This window comes from Aegilops tauschii, chromosome 3 (assembly GCF_002575655.3).
Source record: "Aegilops tauschii subsp. strangulata cultivar AL8/78 chromosome 3, Aet v6.0, whole genome shotgun sequence".
Classification (NCBI taxonomy): domain Eukaryota; kingdom Viridiplantae; phylum Streptophyta; class Magnoliopsida; order Poales; family Poaceae; genus Aegilops; species Aegilops tauschii.
In genome coordinates, this window is record NC_053037.3 from 409883843 (window position 1) to 409901693 (window position 17851).

At 44.9% G+C, this 17851-nt stretch overlaps 2 protein-coding genes across 38 annotated transcripts; one reads left to right on the top strand and one right to left on the bottom strand.

The window, feature by feature from the left end:
• The first annotated feature begins 4064 nt into the window (after nucleotides 1–4064).
• On the top strand, nucleotides 4065–9459 carry LOC109765559 (uncharacterized). 37 transcript variants are annotated; one of them, XM_073510697.1, is made up of 9 exons: nucleotides 4065–4532; nucleotides 4644–4715; nucleotides 4859–5123; nucleotides 5425–5557; nucleotides 5838–5913; nucleotides 6437–6506; nucleotides 7804–7909; nucleotides 8559–8606; nucleotides 9164–9459. In XM_073510697.1, the coding sequence occupies exons 4-9, from the start codon at nucleotides 5550–5552 to the stop codon at nucleotides 9270–9272; spliced, it is 417 nt and encodes a 138-aa protein (XP_073366798.1). In that variant the 5' UTR covers nucleotides 4065–4532; nucleotides 4644–4715; nucleotides 4859–5123; nucleotides 5425–5549; the 3' UTR covers nucleotides 9273–9459. The 37 variants fall into 37 exon arrangements, 23 of the variants coding, with proteins under 23 accessions (XP_073366798.1, XP_073366800.1, XP_073366797.1 ...); XM_073510699.1 differs by having other exon boundaries at nucleotides 9167–9459; XM_073510696.1 differs by having other exon boundaries at nucleotides 4859–4959; nucleotides 5680–5913; nucleotides 9167–9459.
• A 3757-nt stretch (nucleotides 9460–13216) lies between these two features.
• On the bottom strand, nucleotides 13217–16389 carry LOC109765562 (ras-related protein Rab7). Its single transcript, XM_020324350.3, has 7 exons — nucleotides 16106–16389; nucleotides 15980–16006; nucleotides 15762–15861; nucleotides 14458–14604; nucleotides 14299–14379; nucleotides 14073–14218; nucleotides 13217–13500 (listed from the first exon to the last, which is right to left on the bottom strand). The coding sequence occupies exons 1-7, from the start codon at nucleotides 16156–16158 to the stop codon at nucleotides 13434–13436; spliced, it is 621 nt and encodes a 206-aa protein (XP_020179939.1). The 5' UTR covers nucleotides 16159–16389; the 3' UTR covers nucleotides 13217–13433.
• Nucleotides 16390–17851: the final 1462 nt, after the last annotated feature.

The following is a 17851-nucleotide window of genomic DNA, read 5'->3' on the forward strand; positions in this document are numbered from 1 at the left end:
CATATGAGCATGATGAAAACTAACTTGATGATAATTCCCATGTGTCCTCTGGAGCGCTTTGCTTTATATAAGAGTTCGTCCAGGATTGTCCTTTGCTATAAAAAGGATTGGGCCACCTTGCTGCACTTTTGTTACACTTGTTACTTGTTACCCGTTACGAATTACCTTGCTACCAAACTATCTGTTACCAATAATTTCAGTGCCTGCAGAGAGTACCTTGCTGAAAACCACTTGTCATTTCCTTCTGCTCCTCGTTGGGTTTGACACTCTTATCGAAAGGACTACGATTGATCCCCTATACCTGTGGGTCATCATCGCTGACTGCTCTCATCATCTTCGTGGCCGACTACTGGTTCTCGTCTGTCAGGTGGCTTAGGATCCGACTTTAAGGACTAAGCCTAATCTTGAGCCACCCTCCTATCCTTTAATGGACTGGCAATGATGCCTCATGCCCCATGATCTTCTGGGCCGTATCTCCGATTTGGATCTTGTTGCATGTTAGCATAGGCCTCTCTCACATATAAAATTGCACTTTATGACTACCCTTCTAATATTGTAGCCATCTGCCTAGGGACAATAGCAACACCTACCACTACTACTTCACACTAGCTTTCTCTAAAACTTACATGCTACCTTTACTAGAAAGTTTAGGCAAAACAACATTTGGTGCACATAGGGTTTTATTGGTGACATATAGGACTTGAGAGAACACTAATCCTACCTTTAGCTCCTTTTGGGTTCGACACTCCATACTTAGCACCTCCACTTTTGAAAGTGCTACAATGCTCCCTCCATTTGGAGATTATCAGTGATTAATTCAGAATGGAATAAAACCGGTATTGGTCATGAGTATTTAGCTTCCTTCACATCAATAACCCAGTTAGCATATGTCACTTTTTGGCATGGTCTCGTTAGTAGAAGATTGGAATTTCCATAAAATTATTGAAAGAATTTCGTTGACACGATCTCACATCCTTAAGTATGTTTACATTGCAAGAAAGTGTTATCTAGATGAATTAGAACAATTGCTAGTTGACTACGTCAATTTGCCCAATAATTACTAATGGATACAAATGATTACAAATCTCCTTGTTTATCTTGTTCCTTGAAGAAATGGATGTTTGTAGGTGGAAAATTAAACCATATATGGGATATTCTGAACGTGATCGTCAACTTCATACCACTAGGGGTGCACTAAAGGAAACATGAGAGAACACGGTCCGCGGTAGTGGTCGTAAAATGTATCGCCACCTCCATGATGTCATCCCTGACAACTATCATGAAGGGGCCCAAGCCAAATTCACAAAAGAGGCATCCTTAAACGTATTCCCCCCGTATGCACTATACAAAGGAGTGGAAGACCCGACGGTGGGAAACCATCATTCAACAATACATAGTCGCCACACCGACATCCTAAACATCACATCTCCGTAGCCATCTCCACCACCATAGCCTCCATCTTCATTAGATAAATTACTTGTAATAGAGATTCCAACGTGACCGGAGAGATTGTAAGACTTTCAATCATTCATCTGCAGCCTTCTGCTTGTGATTTAATCGTGATGCGTGAGTAATATCCTTGGGCTAAGGGTTGAGGTGTAGCCTCACAGCCATGTGTACACATAAGACGGGATTGATTGTTTACTTCAAGATAACTTTATTCTATAATAGTATGCAACTAATTTTGTTTCTTGTCTCTTTATCAATCTTAGAGCTCGTCGGTACCCAAGACTTCGAAGATTCGAATAAGGAGAGGTAAAGGGAAGAGAGAAGAGGAAATCTATACTAAAAACCGGTGACAGTAAGGTGAGTACAATAGCTATAATCGAGTCTCTAGGGGATATTGTGATGTAGTCATCAAATGCTCATGAGTTGATCTGGTTTATCCTTAATAACCGAGGTAACCTAGTGCGTCGGATAGGGCCAAGGCCGGACAACCAATCCTCAATGTGGCGGTAGTCGCTCATGGTTTTATTAGGATGCATCTCCCACTTAATGTGTTTACAAGATATATGTAATGGTGTTTGCTGGTGCATTGTTGATCTGCCTAATTATTATCCCAAGCGTGTGTACACAGCTGCAGCTAAAACATTAGCTCTGGCCTATTTCCTTTATATTGAAACAACCTCTACGATAAGTGTTTGTTCAGGAACTGGAACGATTTGAGATCACAAGAACTTGGAGTTATATCCTTGCCAAGATTAATTCACTTTCTGGATTCGATAAATTCTAGGGTCTCTACGGAAGAAGGTTATATCTACACTCAAACTAGATCAAAGGTAATTATGGTGCTAATTGTGAAAAGTATTGCTAGGACCCGATGTGCAAGGGTTTGTAGTAAGCAGTAAGATTTCCCCTCAGCTTCTCCGCATGTAGAGAGAACTATGTACATGTGCTGATGCCCTCCAAACAGAATTAGAAGCCTGTAGAGAAGGTGTTCATTTGGCGCTACAATGGACCACAAAACCTGTGATAGTTGAGCTTGATTGTGCTGAGGCAGTCAAGATGATTCAAGCTAAATCATGTGATCGTTTAAGGCATATGGCGCTTGTTGGTGAGATCAAGTCCTTGTTAGCTGAAGGAAGGGAGATTGTCATTACTCATATTCGACGTACACAGAATAAAGCTAGTCCTGAGCTAGCACATTATGGCCGTGCCACGCCTCGTACTGCTGTCTGGCTGGGCTTGGGCACGGATGAAGTTGTAAGGCTGTGTATGAACGATGTAATTCCTGGTTGAGTAATACAAGATCCCCTTTCCCCGCAAAAAAAGATTTCCCCTCAGCTAAAAAACCAAGATAATTCGCTCGTGAATCAAAAACCACACGCATAATGATCAGGTATGCACACAACTAAGATATTCAATTTGTGTTCCCAATTGTTCTAGTGAGGTTGTCAGTCTCACTTTTGAATTGTTTTTGTATGTGAGAAATAACGGATTGCGGAATATAAAAGTAAAAGAAAGTTTGTATCTATGAGAAATATTGGACCGAAGTTCAGAAGTTCACCAGTGGCATCTCTCCCAGATAGTGTCGATATGGTAAGTAAATTACAATTGTGTGTCAATTAAATTGCAGATTTTATGGCAAATCCTACATGTCATGATTACATACAACCATTACGTCCTTATATCCATATATCGCTATCCAACATGCATATACAACTAATACTCCATCCAAAGACCACTACCCAACATGCACCCAAAGTATGAAGTAATTAAACAGAGTATTGCATTAAGCAAAATCACATAATGTTGATAAACGTATTTTTCCTACGCCTTAATCCAATGAGGGGTGCCATAGTTATCTTTTTTATCCTTAGTGGCGATGATACAACAATGAGCTTTGTATTCTTGATTGTCGTAGAAAATAATTTGTGAAAGAGGTCAACCCCAACTACTACACATAACTCATCCAAACATGGTCAAAGAATAAACTAATAGACCAGAGATCATATACATCTAATAATCATGCACACAAAACCAAAATGAATCAATATATAATCTGGTTATAAAGTGATAATTCATCACGCCTCAACAAACATACAACATATTATATTAGATTGATCACAATCATGTTAGGCAGCTCATGTGATCTTTGTACTTAGGAAGGGGAGAGAAGATGTCGAGCATGATTGGTTTGCTTTCAATATTTGGCTAGCCAAATATTGGCATTGTCAAATATTGGCAATACCAATACTTTCAAATATTGGCAACTTCATGTGAGATAGACAAGACAATTTGGTAACCAACCAATTATTAACCAATATTTAGCACAATGTCAAACATTGGCATGCCAATTTTTGGCACCAAACCAATTATGCTCGTCACATCCCATTGTTAGAGTCCGGAACAAAATAAAGCCTCCCGTGTGTTTGGATTCTCAGCCGTTTGCGTTCTGGCCGTTGGATGTTTATCCGGTCGTTTCCAGCCGTCGGATATTTTCCCTACAGCCGTGTCCCGCCCGGCCGTGCCACCGCGCGTAATTACGCTGCCCCGCCGAGGGCATTCTCGTCATTTCACTTGGCCGGGAAAAGATCCTATAGCGCAGGCAGGGGCGAGACCGTAGAGACCGTCGTTCCCATCCCCTTCCAGCCCGCTCGCCTCCTTTTCCCCCTCCCGCGCCCGCCCCTCTCTCTCTCCCTCCCGCGCCCCTCCCTGCCCCGCCGCCGCCGTCGCCGCTCCCCGCACTCGCTCCTCCTCCCCCCGCATCTCCCTCCCTCCCACGCAGCCGCCTCTCTCCCTCGCTCGCTCCTCATCTGGCGACGGCGGCGGCGGCTCCCGCGCCCGCGTTCTTCCTCCCACCAACCACGGCGCTCCTCCGCATCGCCATGGACGAGCTTGAGCTCGAGGTGCTCCTTCTCTGCCCAGAAGCCCAAGGGCGTTGCGGGGCGGCAAGGGCTCAGCCTCAACCCGCCAACCCTAGCTGCCCCCACGCCGCCGCCGGCTCCTTCTCCCGGCCTGCCGGATCCCGTCGTCCGCATCCCCGGCGTCGTTGCCATCGCCGTCGTCCTCGCGTGCACTCGGCAGGAGAAGTGCGGCTCTCCTCTTAGCCCGTCTCCGTTCTCTCTTGCTCTCTCAGTCCCCTTTCCAAACCCTAACCCTAACCCCTCTCCTCTTCTTCATTAACTGCCGGCGATTGGCAGGCGGAGCACGAGTCGAGGTGTGCCACCCCCGATTCTGCAGTGCGCCCGATGGCTGCTTCTGCAACAGCAGCGGTGGCAAGCCTTGGACTGGCTCAGGACACCAGAAGCGGGCAATGAAGGCCATTGCCAGGTGCGTCCCTCTCCCTACTCCTCTGTGTGTGTGCGTCCAGAGAGAGAGAGAGGGAGGGAGGGAGGGGGGGGGGGGGGGGGGGGAGGGAGGGAGGGAGCACCGAAGACCACGCAAAGAAGGAGACGCCTAGGCCGCTGCAAAGTAGGAAGAGAAACAGGCCAGCCGACCACCTCTCTTGCCGTCTAGGTCGTCGCTGATCTATGCATTCAGAGGATTTTTGTGATGTTGCTGCTGCATGTTTGCGTTTTTTAGTTTTTCTTTGTTCGTTTCTTCTTTTTGGTGTGGCGGGTGAGCTGATTTGGGGCTTAATTTCTTATGTGACAATGAAGAGAGGCACAATACTAGATAAGGTGTGATCTATTTCCTGACGTATCCCTATAACAAGTTCTTATGTTCAGTACATTCACTTGGTTGATTAGTTTGATTTACTCCCTTAGGTTGATAGGATTTTATTGCAGTTTTTGTACAGTTCTTTTATTCCACTTAGGGATAAAAAGTGCAATATAAAATTTCATTGAACAATCTGAACTTAGAGCGGATCATTTTGGTGCTGAATTTGTCTATCCGAATTTTAGTTGTATAGAAATTATCTCGATGAGTGATATACTAATATCCACTGATGTATCATATGCTTTCGATGTTTCTCTGCAGGAGTAGCTTGCACCTTAGTTGGATGGTGAGGTTGCCGAGCGACCAAGTGAGCACCATTATTTCTGCCCTCTCTGCATTGGCGACTAACTACACCAAGAACTGATGCTAGAACCATCTTCCCTGTCATGTTATGGTATATAACATCATCATGTACTTCCATTTAGTGTCATATGGATTGTTCAGACATTGTCAAAGCCTTAATTTGTTCTTTCACAAACTTTGCTTTTACTGGTTGCATCTCAAGTAATATGGTAGGTTTGTCAGTTATGATTCAATCACCTTCAATCTCAAGTAATACCAATGGATCTGCAAGGAAATAAATTTGTTCTGTGACCAAGGTGTCAGACAAAGCTACTCGCAATGCTTTTTGAAAGCCATGAAAGTGATTTGCAGAAGTTGTTCACTTTAACCAGCCAAATCAAAGATCAAAATAAAGACACTGGATCCAACGACTGCAAAAATAATATAAATGTTGGCTCTGTTCCACAGGTGACTCCCTCCGTTCTTCTTCATGAGCCCATTATGTATCTACCCATCGGTTGACCTCTTACCCATAATAATTGACTTGCATTTCACCAATATGTGTTACAAATTTTCTTGCCAACAACAAATTCTTGATAAATTGGCCATCAGAATTCCAAAGATATTACCATACTGGTCCCTCTATTTTAGATATAGTAGAACACACAATAGATTTACCATCATAAGTGATAAAGTTTGTTCCACTTCGGGCTTTTATGATACGAACATTCACTAATTTTGTATCTAGCCTTAGTTTCTCTATATTGATAAAATATAATACCACTATGAAATAAGATCATGTCCTGAACATGTTTTTAACAAGTCTTGTCTTTTTATAAAGACCTTGAGTGTGCTTCACTTGTTTTTGGTTTGAGGCAACCAGCTGGGCCCATATATACATAGAAGAAGGGTCATTTACTTTGTTCCATACCTGATAGACAGCGAGCACGGCTGACTTAAAATTTCTGGTTCACTTCTCTGTTTCAAACAGGGCCCAGTGGTGCTAGAGGAGGCGTCGTTCTACTACAAAGCTCCGGTCAACAAGAACTTCTCCAAGAAAGGTATTTTCCTTTCATTCTTTCTGCCTACGTACAACCTTTGGTTATTCAACACCTCTAATTTTAGAGAGGATTTTTCATCCACTATGGATGACAATGGGGTGTACGACCGAGTCTCGCTTGTATTTACATCATCTGTTAGCAAAACAATCTATCCAACTGTCCAGGTTAAGCAGACAAAAAACACTTCTAAAATATCAGTCATGCATCTTGAGAATTAGCAACAATTTCTGGTCCTTTGCTAGAAGCTCCAGATCAACATGGACCACTTTTAGTTCAGTCATGTATGAGTCCAACTTCACCAAATTTTTTTTATAAATTAATATATATTCAGTTTCAGAAACATTAGCCATTGTAACCATACTTTAGTATGGAATTCCAAAGATATTACCATACTGGTCCCTCTATTTTAGATATAGCATAACACACAATAGATTTAAACATCGTAAGTGATAAAGTTTGTTCCACTCCGGGCTTTTATGATACGAACATTCACTAAATTTGTATCTAGCCTCAGTTTCTCTATATTCATAAAATATAATACCACTATGGAAATAAGATCATGTCGTGAACATGTTTTTAACAAGTGTTGTCTTTTTATAAAGACCTCGAGCTTGCTTCACTTGTTTTTGGTTTGAATCAACCAGCTGGGCTCATATATACATAGAAGAAGGGTCATTTACTTTGTTCCATACCTGATAGACAGCGAGCGCGGCTGACTTAAAATTCCTGGTTCACTTCTCTGTTTCAAACAAGGCCCAGTGGTGCTAGAGATACACATTTATGGTTCATACCTGATCTATATGAACAGAGAAACTATCGTCTCCTTTTTTTGTATATTATTCACATATAGTGTCTCATTTATTTGGTTGCTTCCTTGTATATTTAATTTATGTTGTTGGCATTCAGTATGTTTCATGAGCTATCAGAGAAGAAGGCCATTTCCTAAATGTTATATGCTCATTCAGTGCGTTTATTGTTGTACAATCACACACTTCTTGTTTAGCTGTACACTGTTTGATAGCGTAATCAAGTTTGTTAGTACTATGCGCCTCTTGCATTCCTCTGTTCTTTAACATATTGGCCTCTATACAATCAATTGAAATGGATGTGCAGAACAAACATCAGGAAATAGTAGTAACTAGCTACTTCTGGGTACCAATTTTTCTTTTTTGAATGATCAGATACCTTTTTTTCATTCATAAGTACTTCGTCGGCTATGTAGAGTATTAATTCTTTTTTTATTCATGTATGAATGTCTGTAGTTTTACGGTCGAGTATTAAATGTATGTATTACCAGATTGGACAGTTTGTTGCAGTTACGCTCCTTCTCTCCCTTCCTCCAAGCGCTCAAGGAGCAGCGACAAGAGCAACACGGCCCGTCAACGTGTTTGGCCCTCTTTGAGGTACACACACTCCTATCTTCCTTCTCCTGCGCTTCGTCCCACTCTGTATGTGCGGTTTCTCCACCTTCGTTCTATGACACGGATTGGTTATGTGTGATGCCTCGGTGGATTAGGATATGAAATTAATGCTAGATGTAACCAATCTCACCTTTGCATATTTCCTTGTTGAAAGAAAATTGAACCATGTCCTGAATCTGCACCTATTATGTTGATTGCTAATTTTTTTCATGGTTTGGATTGTTGTGGCTTCCAAGCAATTATATAACAGGAGCAAGGTTTTATAGCATGGCCCATGACCTCTTCCATTAGCTTTGGATGAATGTTGTTATATAACCATTTTGTATGACATTCAGAAGTCGTCTCTGCCCTTTCCCCTTTGTTTGTGAATGGCCTTATGTTTTGCATGTATATTCTCCATTAAAACACTTTGTTCTACTTGCTCCTGCCTCATTCTTTTAGATATAAAATACTGAAATGGAACATGACTAATTGGGTTTCTATATTTAATTTTAGTTTACGGTGGTGGAAATTCACATTCTTTTTCAAAAGCATATTTAATTTGTTTATCCTACATTATCTATGACAGGTCGATAAAAGATGTATATGTTATTGGTTCTTGCTCATGCTCTTTTCTTATGTCTGTGTTCAGGCCTAACCTCACCAAACTTTGCTACACTTACATCATGAGGGAACGAAGGTAAGTAGGTAAATTGGCGACAACATATCATATTGCTTTAAGTATTACTCGGTCCTAATTTGCAGTAGTGTAATAATCCCATCATTCTGTCAGCCAGACATTGAGTTGACTCTGGACTCAATCAGAAGTATTTCAATTTCTCATATGTTGGTTAAAACTATCAGTGGTGTAGTATCCAATCATTCCGTTAGCCAAACATTGAGCTGGTCATGGACTCGGTCAAAAGTATTTGAATTTCTCAAATAATCTTTGTGCTTACTTTTATCTGACTATGTTATGAAAAGGACCAGTAATTACTTATGTGATCGTGCGATGTTAGCTCAATGATTTGAAAGCACATAAGATGTCATGAGTTAGGATGGACATAACCATGCCCTCTGAAACAGTCACCAAAATTTAAGGAAGTTCATACATGTGTCTTCATTTTTATGGATTAGGAGAACCACCTATTACCCACTGTCCAAAACCTTTCATAGGGGGTCAGTGCATGAATTGTTTTCTTGCTATACATAAAACACACTATATTAATAATTTGGCTAACACGAGATGTCTTTCAGCAGATGCGTCCATCGCAACACTCAAGCAAATCAGATGACAAGGTGTTTGGAGCAAGCTAATCATAGCCAACTACATAGTTTAGTACTATGTTGTATTAAAGCAGTGTAAACAACTTATATGGCCTGCTTTTGGTATATCGTATCAAACCTTGATCTTTAGGTATTTCATGCTACATTTTTTAACAAATGCACCAATGGTTTGTAACGAGATTTGATGTTTTGCATTGGACCATTACTGCTGTAAGTAAATATTATCTTCTGCTTTTTGAGTAATACTACCAGGAGTTGGATCGTTAGACTGAATAGATGTATACCGTACTACCGGATTAGCTAAAACGGGACCGGATGGGGTGCGGCAAGCCGCAATATCTTGCTATTTTTATGTTTGCAATGCTTTGATTATTGTATTACCGGATTGGATATAAATTGTACCCGGAAGCGGTGCTGCCGGGTGCAGCAAGCCGCATTTCCCACCTAGTAGCTACTATTAAGAACTCATAATCGAAGGGAAGACTACTCACACGAGACTACGGTTGCAACAACATCGAGGAAGAAGACGTCGGTGATGATTTCCCCTTTTGACAAAACACAAAAAAGGACTCCAGACTGAAATGCCTAAGATCTCATTGAGGCGGTAGCGGAAAATTCTTTGATAAATATAAAGAAAGTTTTGGGGTATATAAGGCCGACGGAGCAAAGAAGTTGTGGAGGCGATGGCCGGGAGCCCCACACGCCCCCTAAACGTGCCCCAACCCCGCATGGGGCCTAAGTGGTGCCCATCTAGCTCACATTTGGCACATGTTGTCCCTTCTTTGGAGAAAACTCTAGTTATGCTTTTCTTGTTTTTTATATCTTCGTAAAATGCCGTTTTGTAAAAACAAAAGCACTAAAAGATAGCAACCGACACTTTGGCACTTTATTATATGTTAGTCTAAAGAAGGATAAAAATATGCCTATACGACATGAATATAATGAAACGCAATAAGAATTATAGACATGTTTAGGTTGTACCGGACGGGCCGAAAGGGTTTGCCGTGCGGCTCCTTTTGACCTCTCGTTGCCCCAGAAACACCCTCACGCGTTGAGGCTTGATCTGCTAGGCGCCGAAGTGAGCCCGCCCCTAGACATCTCAAGGAGGCCAAATGTAATATATGTCTTATCCTGACACCAGGGAGGGGTTAGAAGAGGAGGATTAATCCGGGTTGGGACCTCGGAGGATGCGGGTTCTTTCAGCGTCCGCTCCGTCCCGCCCGCGTTCGCCATCGCCTATGACACCTTAGTTTAAACCGTGTTCCATGTGTGATGTTTTCCCAACTACAAATTCACTTCGAGCAACTCCAAAAGGCCGACCCATTTTATCCGCATGCGTTCATTTGGGTTGACGCGGACAAAAGTGGCGGCCTAACGCACCGACCCAAACCCAAATCATGTCCGCATCGCGTCCGCGCCGACGCATTTGCGGCCCAAATTTGCGCTCCAAATGCGTCGGCGCGGACGCCGAACGGACGCTATGCGCGCCTTCTCGCTGTCCGCCGCGTCCCCACATGACGGCCGTCCAACTACCCGTTGCCCACGCGGTCAGCTTAATATATGACCACGGGCCCACGCGTCGGCGACGGCGCTCGTCCTTTTTTAAGCCGACTGTGCGGCGGGGCCGTCCTCATCCAAACTCGCCGTCCACATCTAGCAAGCTTTGCTCCCCCGTCGCCGGCAAACCCTAGCCACCACAACCACAATGAGATGGGGCTCTTCTCCGGCGCCACCGGCAGCAAGGCCAAGGGCAAGGCCCCCGCCACCCCTTTCCCCTCAGAGTTCCTCCCGCCTCCGCCGGGCCGGCGCCTCGCCAGCAGAGGCACCGCGTGAACGTGCGAGTGCACCAGGCGGAGTGGCACTGGCAGCACCGCGTGCCTCTGTCGTACCCCGACGTCACCCTGCCGCACGACTGACATCTGGATCCGGATAGGATCCCAGTGCCGGCGGCGCCGCGGACGGCTAGGGCTCACGCGGAGGAGGTGCGGCGCCGGCGGGCGCTGCTGACGCCGGAGCAACGCCGCGAGGCCGCCTATGCATCCGACTCGCCCAACTAGGCGAGGTGGTTCGCCTTCGAGCACGAGGAGGCGAGGCAACGGGGCGTGCGCGAGGTCGACGAAGCGTGCCGCCGCCGCCGCTCGTCGTCCGCGAGGAGGACCAGGCGGCGGAGGACGCCTACCAGGCGGCCCTTGCGGCCGTCTACCGGGAGAGCGAGGAGGACGAGCGGCGCAGGGCGGAGGCGGCGGAAGAAGAGGAGGCTCGGTATGAGGCGGCAATGGCGCACGCACTTGCCCTCTCCGCGGCGGGCGACTGCGTGGTGCCGCCGGTGGCCCCGCCTTCCCCTCCCCGATGCCGCGTCAAGCCTGAGCCGCAGCCGGAGCCCGAGCCCAAGCCGTCCCCCATCGAGCGCTACTCCTGGACGGGAGTAGTGCGCGAGTGGGTACGCGCGCCGCCGATCTGGGTGGGGGCGGCGCAGGAGGCGGCGTACCTCGAGCAGTGGCGCCAGATCCGGGTGGCCGAGGAGCGCCGCGACGGCGAGTACCTCGAGATGCTCGAGCGCGACCTCGAGGAGGAGCAGCGCGAGGCCGAGGAGGAGGCGCGCCAGGCCGCGGCTGCACAGGCGGCCGCACAGCCCCCCGCGCCGGCACTGCCTGTGCCCGACATGAGCGCGCTCTGGAACACGGCGTTCCCCTAGGCCGGGCCGGCACCGACGCTCATCGACCTCACGGACTCCAAGGACGACGACGACGCCTAGGGCAGCGCGCCGCCTCGTAGTTTAGGTTGTTTATATTTTTTTTAAATGCAAATGTGGACACATGGACTCTCGCCGGCCTTCGTGGCCGGCTTTACTGGTTAATTAATATGATTTTTCTTTTTTAATATGCATGCGTTATTTTTTCTTTCTAGCGCCATCAAAATGGGTCGGGCCAGCGTTAGGCGCACGCGCCGACCCAAACACGGAAGCGGACATCCGTGTCCACCTGGCTGACCCAAACGGACAAAAAGCGACAAAAGCGTCGTCCGTTTGGGACGAGGCCTTTGTTTTTTTTCCTCTTCTTATTTTTTGGCTGTGTGCATCCGTGATGTCTAGACTTGCTCTGGATATTATGTTGTTGCAGAGGCTGGGTATAATTGGTATCATCTTGATATTAATATATTTCCTTTATCGAAAAAAAGTTGCTCTAGTATCATAGTTATGACCTGAAAAAATCTCTCGACGGACGCCGCCATCACCGACACCAACAAAAGTGGTGGCTAGGTTTCTCCCGCGGACACCGTACAGCCCCCCACCGCAGATCAAAAGAGCTAGTCTTCATCAGGGGTTGTCGTCTACATCCGGCCATCCCACGCTCTATAGTCCCGCTCTATCCCACCGACTTCCTATGATTCTGTGGCACAAGCACGCATACAAAGGTCGTCTTCACCATCGGACTACCCCTAGGCGACCATAGGAAGCTTCCACCTCGCCTCCAAGCCTGGAGCCGCTCCTCCATCGGTCAAAACGAGCAGAAAAGACCCTGCCGCTAGAGCTTCGCCAAGCGGCCTTCTCCGACAGCTACAAGGGGTAGAGGAGCTCAGGGGACTCCCGGCGGTTAGGGCTACATGAGCCGCCTACGTCACCCCCAAATTCCTAAGGAGTTCAATGCTCCAAAATCCTTTGAATCAAAGTGGGCCCAAAAGAGCAGGGAAGATGAAGAACGCATGCACCATCTACTAGCAGATCAAAAAGATCGTGTGAAAGGGAAAAGTACGGAGAAGACGCAAAATTGCAGAAAAGCGGAGCAAAAGCGAGTCCATCAAATTGTTTTCTTTTACTTCACTGGGGTTTCTGATCTGTACAATCGGTGGGAATGATAGTGACGACAGATCCTGAGATGCCTTAGCATGGCATCTAAATATCCTTCGTCAAGATAAAATTTGCAGTCTGAACTTGCCTGGTCACAGATAAGGGATAGAGCACCCGTGGCGACCACGCATTTCAAAACGTGCCCCCACTCTTGGAGATAGCTCCACACATACACAGACGGAGGAACCATTGTCCGGACAATATTATTCATTCCGCCGTATTCACAACAAATCACACAACATACAAGATGACAGACAGAACAGGACAGATCATCGATCCTTGATTTCGTACCGAAGGGGTGACTGGTCAAGTAACAAATGAAATACAGAATAACATGATATTATACAGGCACGAAAGACTGCATGTTCAATGGTTGCTACGGCCATGGCGTGCTTAACAGCAGCCTGATGATCTTTGGGTGCGGTTGCCACCCACCACATCGACAGTGTCAGGAATGTACCTACATGACAAGTTTAAGGTTGTCAGTTGCAATTTTTTGCAATAAACATGATAGGATGCTAACGAAATACTTCCTCCGTTCCTAAGTACTCCCTCCGTAAACTAATATAAGAGCGTTTAGAATACTAAAGTAGTGATCTAAACGCTCTTATATTAGTTTACAAAGGGAGTACAAGTCTTTTTAGAGATTTCAATAAGAACTACATACGGATGTATATAGACATATTTTAGAGTGTAGATTCACTCATTTTGCTCTGTATATAGTCCGTATTGAAATCTCTAAAAAGACTTATATTTAGGAACGGAGGGAGTAAAACACAACTTGAAGCTTTCAGCCACCCTTCATTGAAACAAAACAATCCCTCACATCCTAGCTAGAGTACATGTCATGAAAACAATGGCCCAAAGATGGTGAAGCAAAAAAGGCTGACATGGGTAAGCTAGCAATTCAAAAATAACCACATATGATCGCATCAATGCATATATGTTTAAAGAATAGTAAATCCAAATCCTCTAGCTATATGTGTATTAAGCAGATACTCAAGTACTGAACAAGCAAGAGAAAGCGCTTACAATTCTTCTTCTGGTTCATTCTTCAGAGCATCCTTTACAATGCACTGAAAAGCATCTTCTACATTTGTTCCTTCTTTCGCAGATGTCTCAAAGTAAGGGATGTTGCCTTTTGAGGCGCACCAAGCCTTCGCCTTCTTCTCAGAGACCTAAGATGGTAGTAGACAAGTCCGTTAGCAGAGCATGGCTTGAAAATAATTTTGAGAAGAAAATTAGTCTTGCTAATTACCACGCGGCTGTTGCCACCATCAATATCAACTTTGTTTCCCAGCAGAACAAAAGGGAAGTTATCAGGATCAGACGGACTAGCCTGAAAAGTTGGATTTGTAGGTGAGAAAGAAATCCAATCATACTGTGTCGCTCATTATAAGCAACAAGAAATCTTCACCTGGATCAGAAATTCTTCGCGCCAGTTGTTCAGATTATCAAATGATTTCATTGAATTGACATCATAAACTAGAACGCAACAGTCTGCTCCACGGTAGAATGCAACACCAAGACTCTGAAACCTTTCCTGTCCAGCAGTATCCCATATCTACAGAGAGAGAATGTAAATTATCATCATTTGTAAAGCAGCAGAAGAGCTAAGAATATTCAAACTTAAAATCATATAACTATTAAGAACCATATAAATGTACTTAATTAGAGTTTCAATAACTAGCAGCTTTAAGAAAAGCGATATGTGTATTTGACTGAGAGAAAGAAGGGCTACACGTTGCCAATGATAATTCCATGTCCATCAGATCTTACTGTTGTGAACTTCTAACAGAATGGACACTGGATTATCTTCTTATTCATGAAAATGGAAATTGGCATATGAGTCACATATTTAATTATCCATACTGCACCTTTTTTGTGATGGAAACTATGGGCATATGGGTCACTGGGTTGCATATTTCTTTTGTGATGGAAACTGGCATATGGGTCACTATGATAGTAGGCATTGAAGAATTTTCTGAATCAAACAACCGGAAACTGACATTATGGGTTGAATATTTAATTTTCCATTTTGTAGCTCTTCCTTCTGTGATAAAGTAGAGACGCCCCAGCTCCCAACAATGCAACAACTCAAATGTGCAGTGTTAAGAGGAAAGGGAAGAGGGTATGGTAATACTACATGCTTATATAGCTAAAAATTAACAGATGCAAACTATCTTTACTGGTAACTAAGGTAATGCCAGTTACAGAAAATGCTTTATGATTCCGATGGTAAGAACCAAAATTAGAGCACCAACTTGACACTTGGATGGATAATTTGCAGTATTAGGTAATCTTTCTCTGTACTGACAACACTGACTCTTTTTTAACCATCATAGGCGATTCTGCATTAGCAAATACAACCCCCCCCCCCCCCCCCCCCTGATTTCTATGAGTGCAATGATTACACTCTAGCAATATATTTTCATATCAATTTACCCCCAGATAAGAGTAAAGTGGGGCTCTTCTTCAAAGTAAAAATGACCGAAGTGTGGCGTGTCTTGTCCAGGAATACAACACTCCAGCAAACTTTTACCCATAACAAGGGAATAAGCACTCCAGCATAACAAAAGGTGAATGAATAAAATGCATCTAGAGATTCAAAGATAAAGATACTCGATGCAATTGCAAGAGTACGTTGTCAAAAAAGAATGACTTGCTCCAAGCATCGTTACAGGACCACACAGGCTGAATTGCTAAAAGAAGGTACAGTACCTGCAGAGTGAAGAGCCTGTCCTCGTATTGCACCTCCTTCGTGAGGAAATCCGCGCCGATGGTGGCCTTGTACTGGTTACTGAACTTCTTGTTCACATATCTGAATTGCATCAAAGCTCAGGAAAACACACACAAAACAAAATCCAACCCTACACGGCTACACGACCTCGACAAAAAGGGGCGACAGGTAATCCACGGCGACTCAAATTGCAGGATACTGGTTCATCAAGGACGTCTTCCCGACCCTGGATCGCGGTGAATCAGCAGAAAAAGTCGGTCAGCAGAGCGAACACTGGAAAGAGGCAAAAGCCTAAAAGAAGGACGGGAGATCCGAATCCACCAACCCGCTGTCGCCGAGGATGATGACCTTGAGGAGCGTGCGGCGTCGCGAGGCCATCGGGATCTATCTACCAAGCGCTCTTGCTCGCGCTCGTCGCGCGCCGGAGGTAGGGTGGGGCACGAGGTGGGGCGGGGACAGAGGAAGGAGAGACGAAACCTAAGCTTGCGTAATCGCGTTTGCTGCCTTGCCGTCGCAGGCGGGGAACAAGGGTGCGTTTGGCAACAGGACAGACCACAGGGATGGGACGCGTAGCATCTGCTCCCGTTTGACTGGAAGCTTTCCGGGAGTAGCAGTTTTGGAGTCTGATGACTGGTGCAGATGCAACCACCACCGGCTGTCAAGGAGATCGAGCAATCATGTTTCTAAATCTAAATTAATCAAACATCAATATCACAAGTAATTCTCAGAAGGAAAAAAGATAAAAAAATACAATCCAATCCTTGAAGAATCTATCATTCTCTTCATCCCGCGCATGTTAATGGTGTGTCGAAGTTGCCGCTGCTGGAGTTCCGCGTTGTCGCCACAACAATAGAGTAGTATCCACACGGGCAACCAGAAGTCGCCGATCTCTGTTATAAAGCGTCGGTTAAGTTAATCCCCAAGGATCAGCGGATCAGACAAGAAGAGGGCGACGTTGAGTTGATCACACCTGGATGTCTTCCCGAGTCAACAGAATACTGAAATCGGCATATGATGGAGAAGCATCACTGTGCCGATGAAGACACAACCAACTCTCGTTGCGTCAACCATAGACGGGAAGGTAACTATGTCCACTCAATCTCATCGCTAGATCCAACGGTGCAAGACCTAAGCCGGAGAAGAAGCTGGAGGAGACCTTATTGTGCATCACCGCCACCATTTCTCGAAAGGCCGAAGCGACAGACAATTAAGACCTACCTGTTTAGCTGATCTCGCCATGAGATCTAGCGTCTCAGCCCGATGGAATCGTAGAAGAAGCTGGAGGGTCCATTATTAAGCCCACCGAAAAAATAGTGCGCTATAGCGTCGCTAATAGCACGCTATAGCGTATTGATAATTGCCTCGTTAAATATATCGGTGTACAACGTCTCGCTAATAGCACGCTATAGCGCGATATAGCACGCTAATAGCATATTTTGAGGCCGCCGCTATTTTACTGTAGCGCGCTATTTTTTTCATTGATTAAGCCCCACCGGCATGACCATCGGAAGGGACTCACATCTAGCACTTCTTTGGCCCTGGTGGCCTCCTGATGATTTCCACTGGCAATGTATTTTCTTTCATTTTTTGGGTCCCAGAACATAATCATTTCTATCATATGAAAATAGCAAAAAACTGCAACTCGCACTTGACATTGGATTAATAGGTTAGTCTAATAAAAATCAAAGAAAAGTTTCCCAAAATTATGTATAAACAATATAAATTTAGCATGAAGAAGGGCGCGGTGCCTCCTCCGCCTCCCACGGCACCGACGACCATGCCGAAATCTCCAGCAGCTGCGTCAGCTCTCCCTCCTCTTCCGGCGATCATGTATGAGCCCAATTTCGACGAGTTCCCTAGTGAGGACGATGTGCTCAACGAAACTCCCAATTTGGTTTTTATTCTTTCCGATTTACTTTTATTTTGCAATTATTCAATTGAATGACGAATGATGTGATATTCATTACTACGATCTTTGTTGATATGGTAGTGAGCAAATGGAGTCGGATGGTATGATCGAGTTCATGTCACAATTGGTAGAAAAACACACCCTCGGCCTCAACGAAATTGC

What these genes read in the sequence shown, in the direction of transcription:
- LOC109765562 (XM_020324350.3), bottom strand. Translation starts at nt 16,158, where the DNA reads ATGGCCTCGCGACGCCGCACGCTCCTCAAGGTCATCATCCTCGGCGAC. An exon ending in AAGACGTCCTTGATGAACCA is followed by an intron (nt 15,862 to 15,979) that starts GTATCCTGCAAT and finishes GATGCAATTCAG; the next exon opens with ATATGTGAACAAGAAGTTCA. An exon ending in ATGGTGGCAACAGCCGCGTG is followed by an intron (nt 14,219 to 14,298) that starts GTAATTAGCAAG and finishes CTACCATCTTAG; the next exon opens with GTCTCTGAGAAGAAGGCGAA.
- LOC109765559 (XM_020324342.4), top strand. Translation starts at nt 5,785, where the DNA reads ATGCTTTTTGAAAGCCATGAAAGTGATTTGCAGAAGTTGTTCACTTTA. An exon ending in ATGTTGGCTCTGTTCCACAG is followed by an intron (nt 5,914 to 6,436) that starts GTGACTCCCTCC and finishes TGTTTCAAACAG; the next exon opens with GGCCCAGTGGTGCTAGAGGA. An exon ending in CCTGCGCTTCGTCCCACTCT is followed by an intron (nt 7,955 to 8,558) that starts GTATGTGCGGTT and finishes GTCTGTGTTCAG; the next exon opens with GCCTAACCTCACCAAACTTT.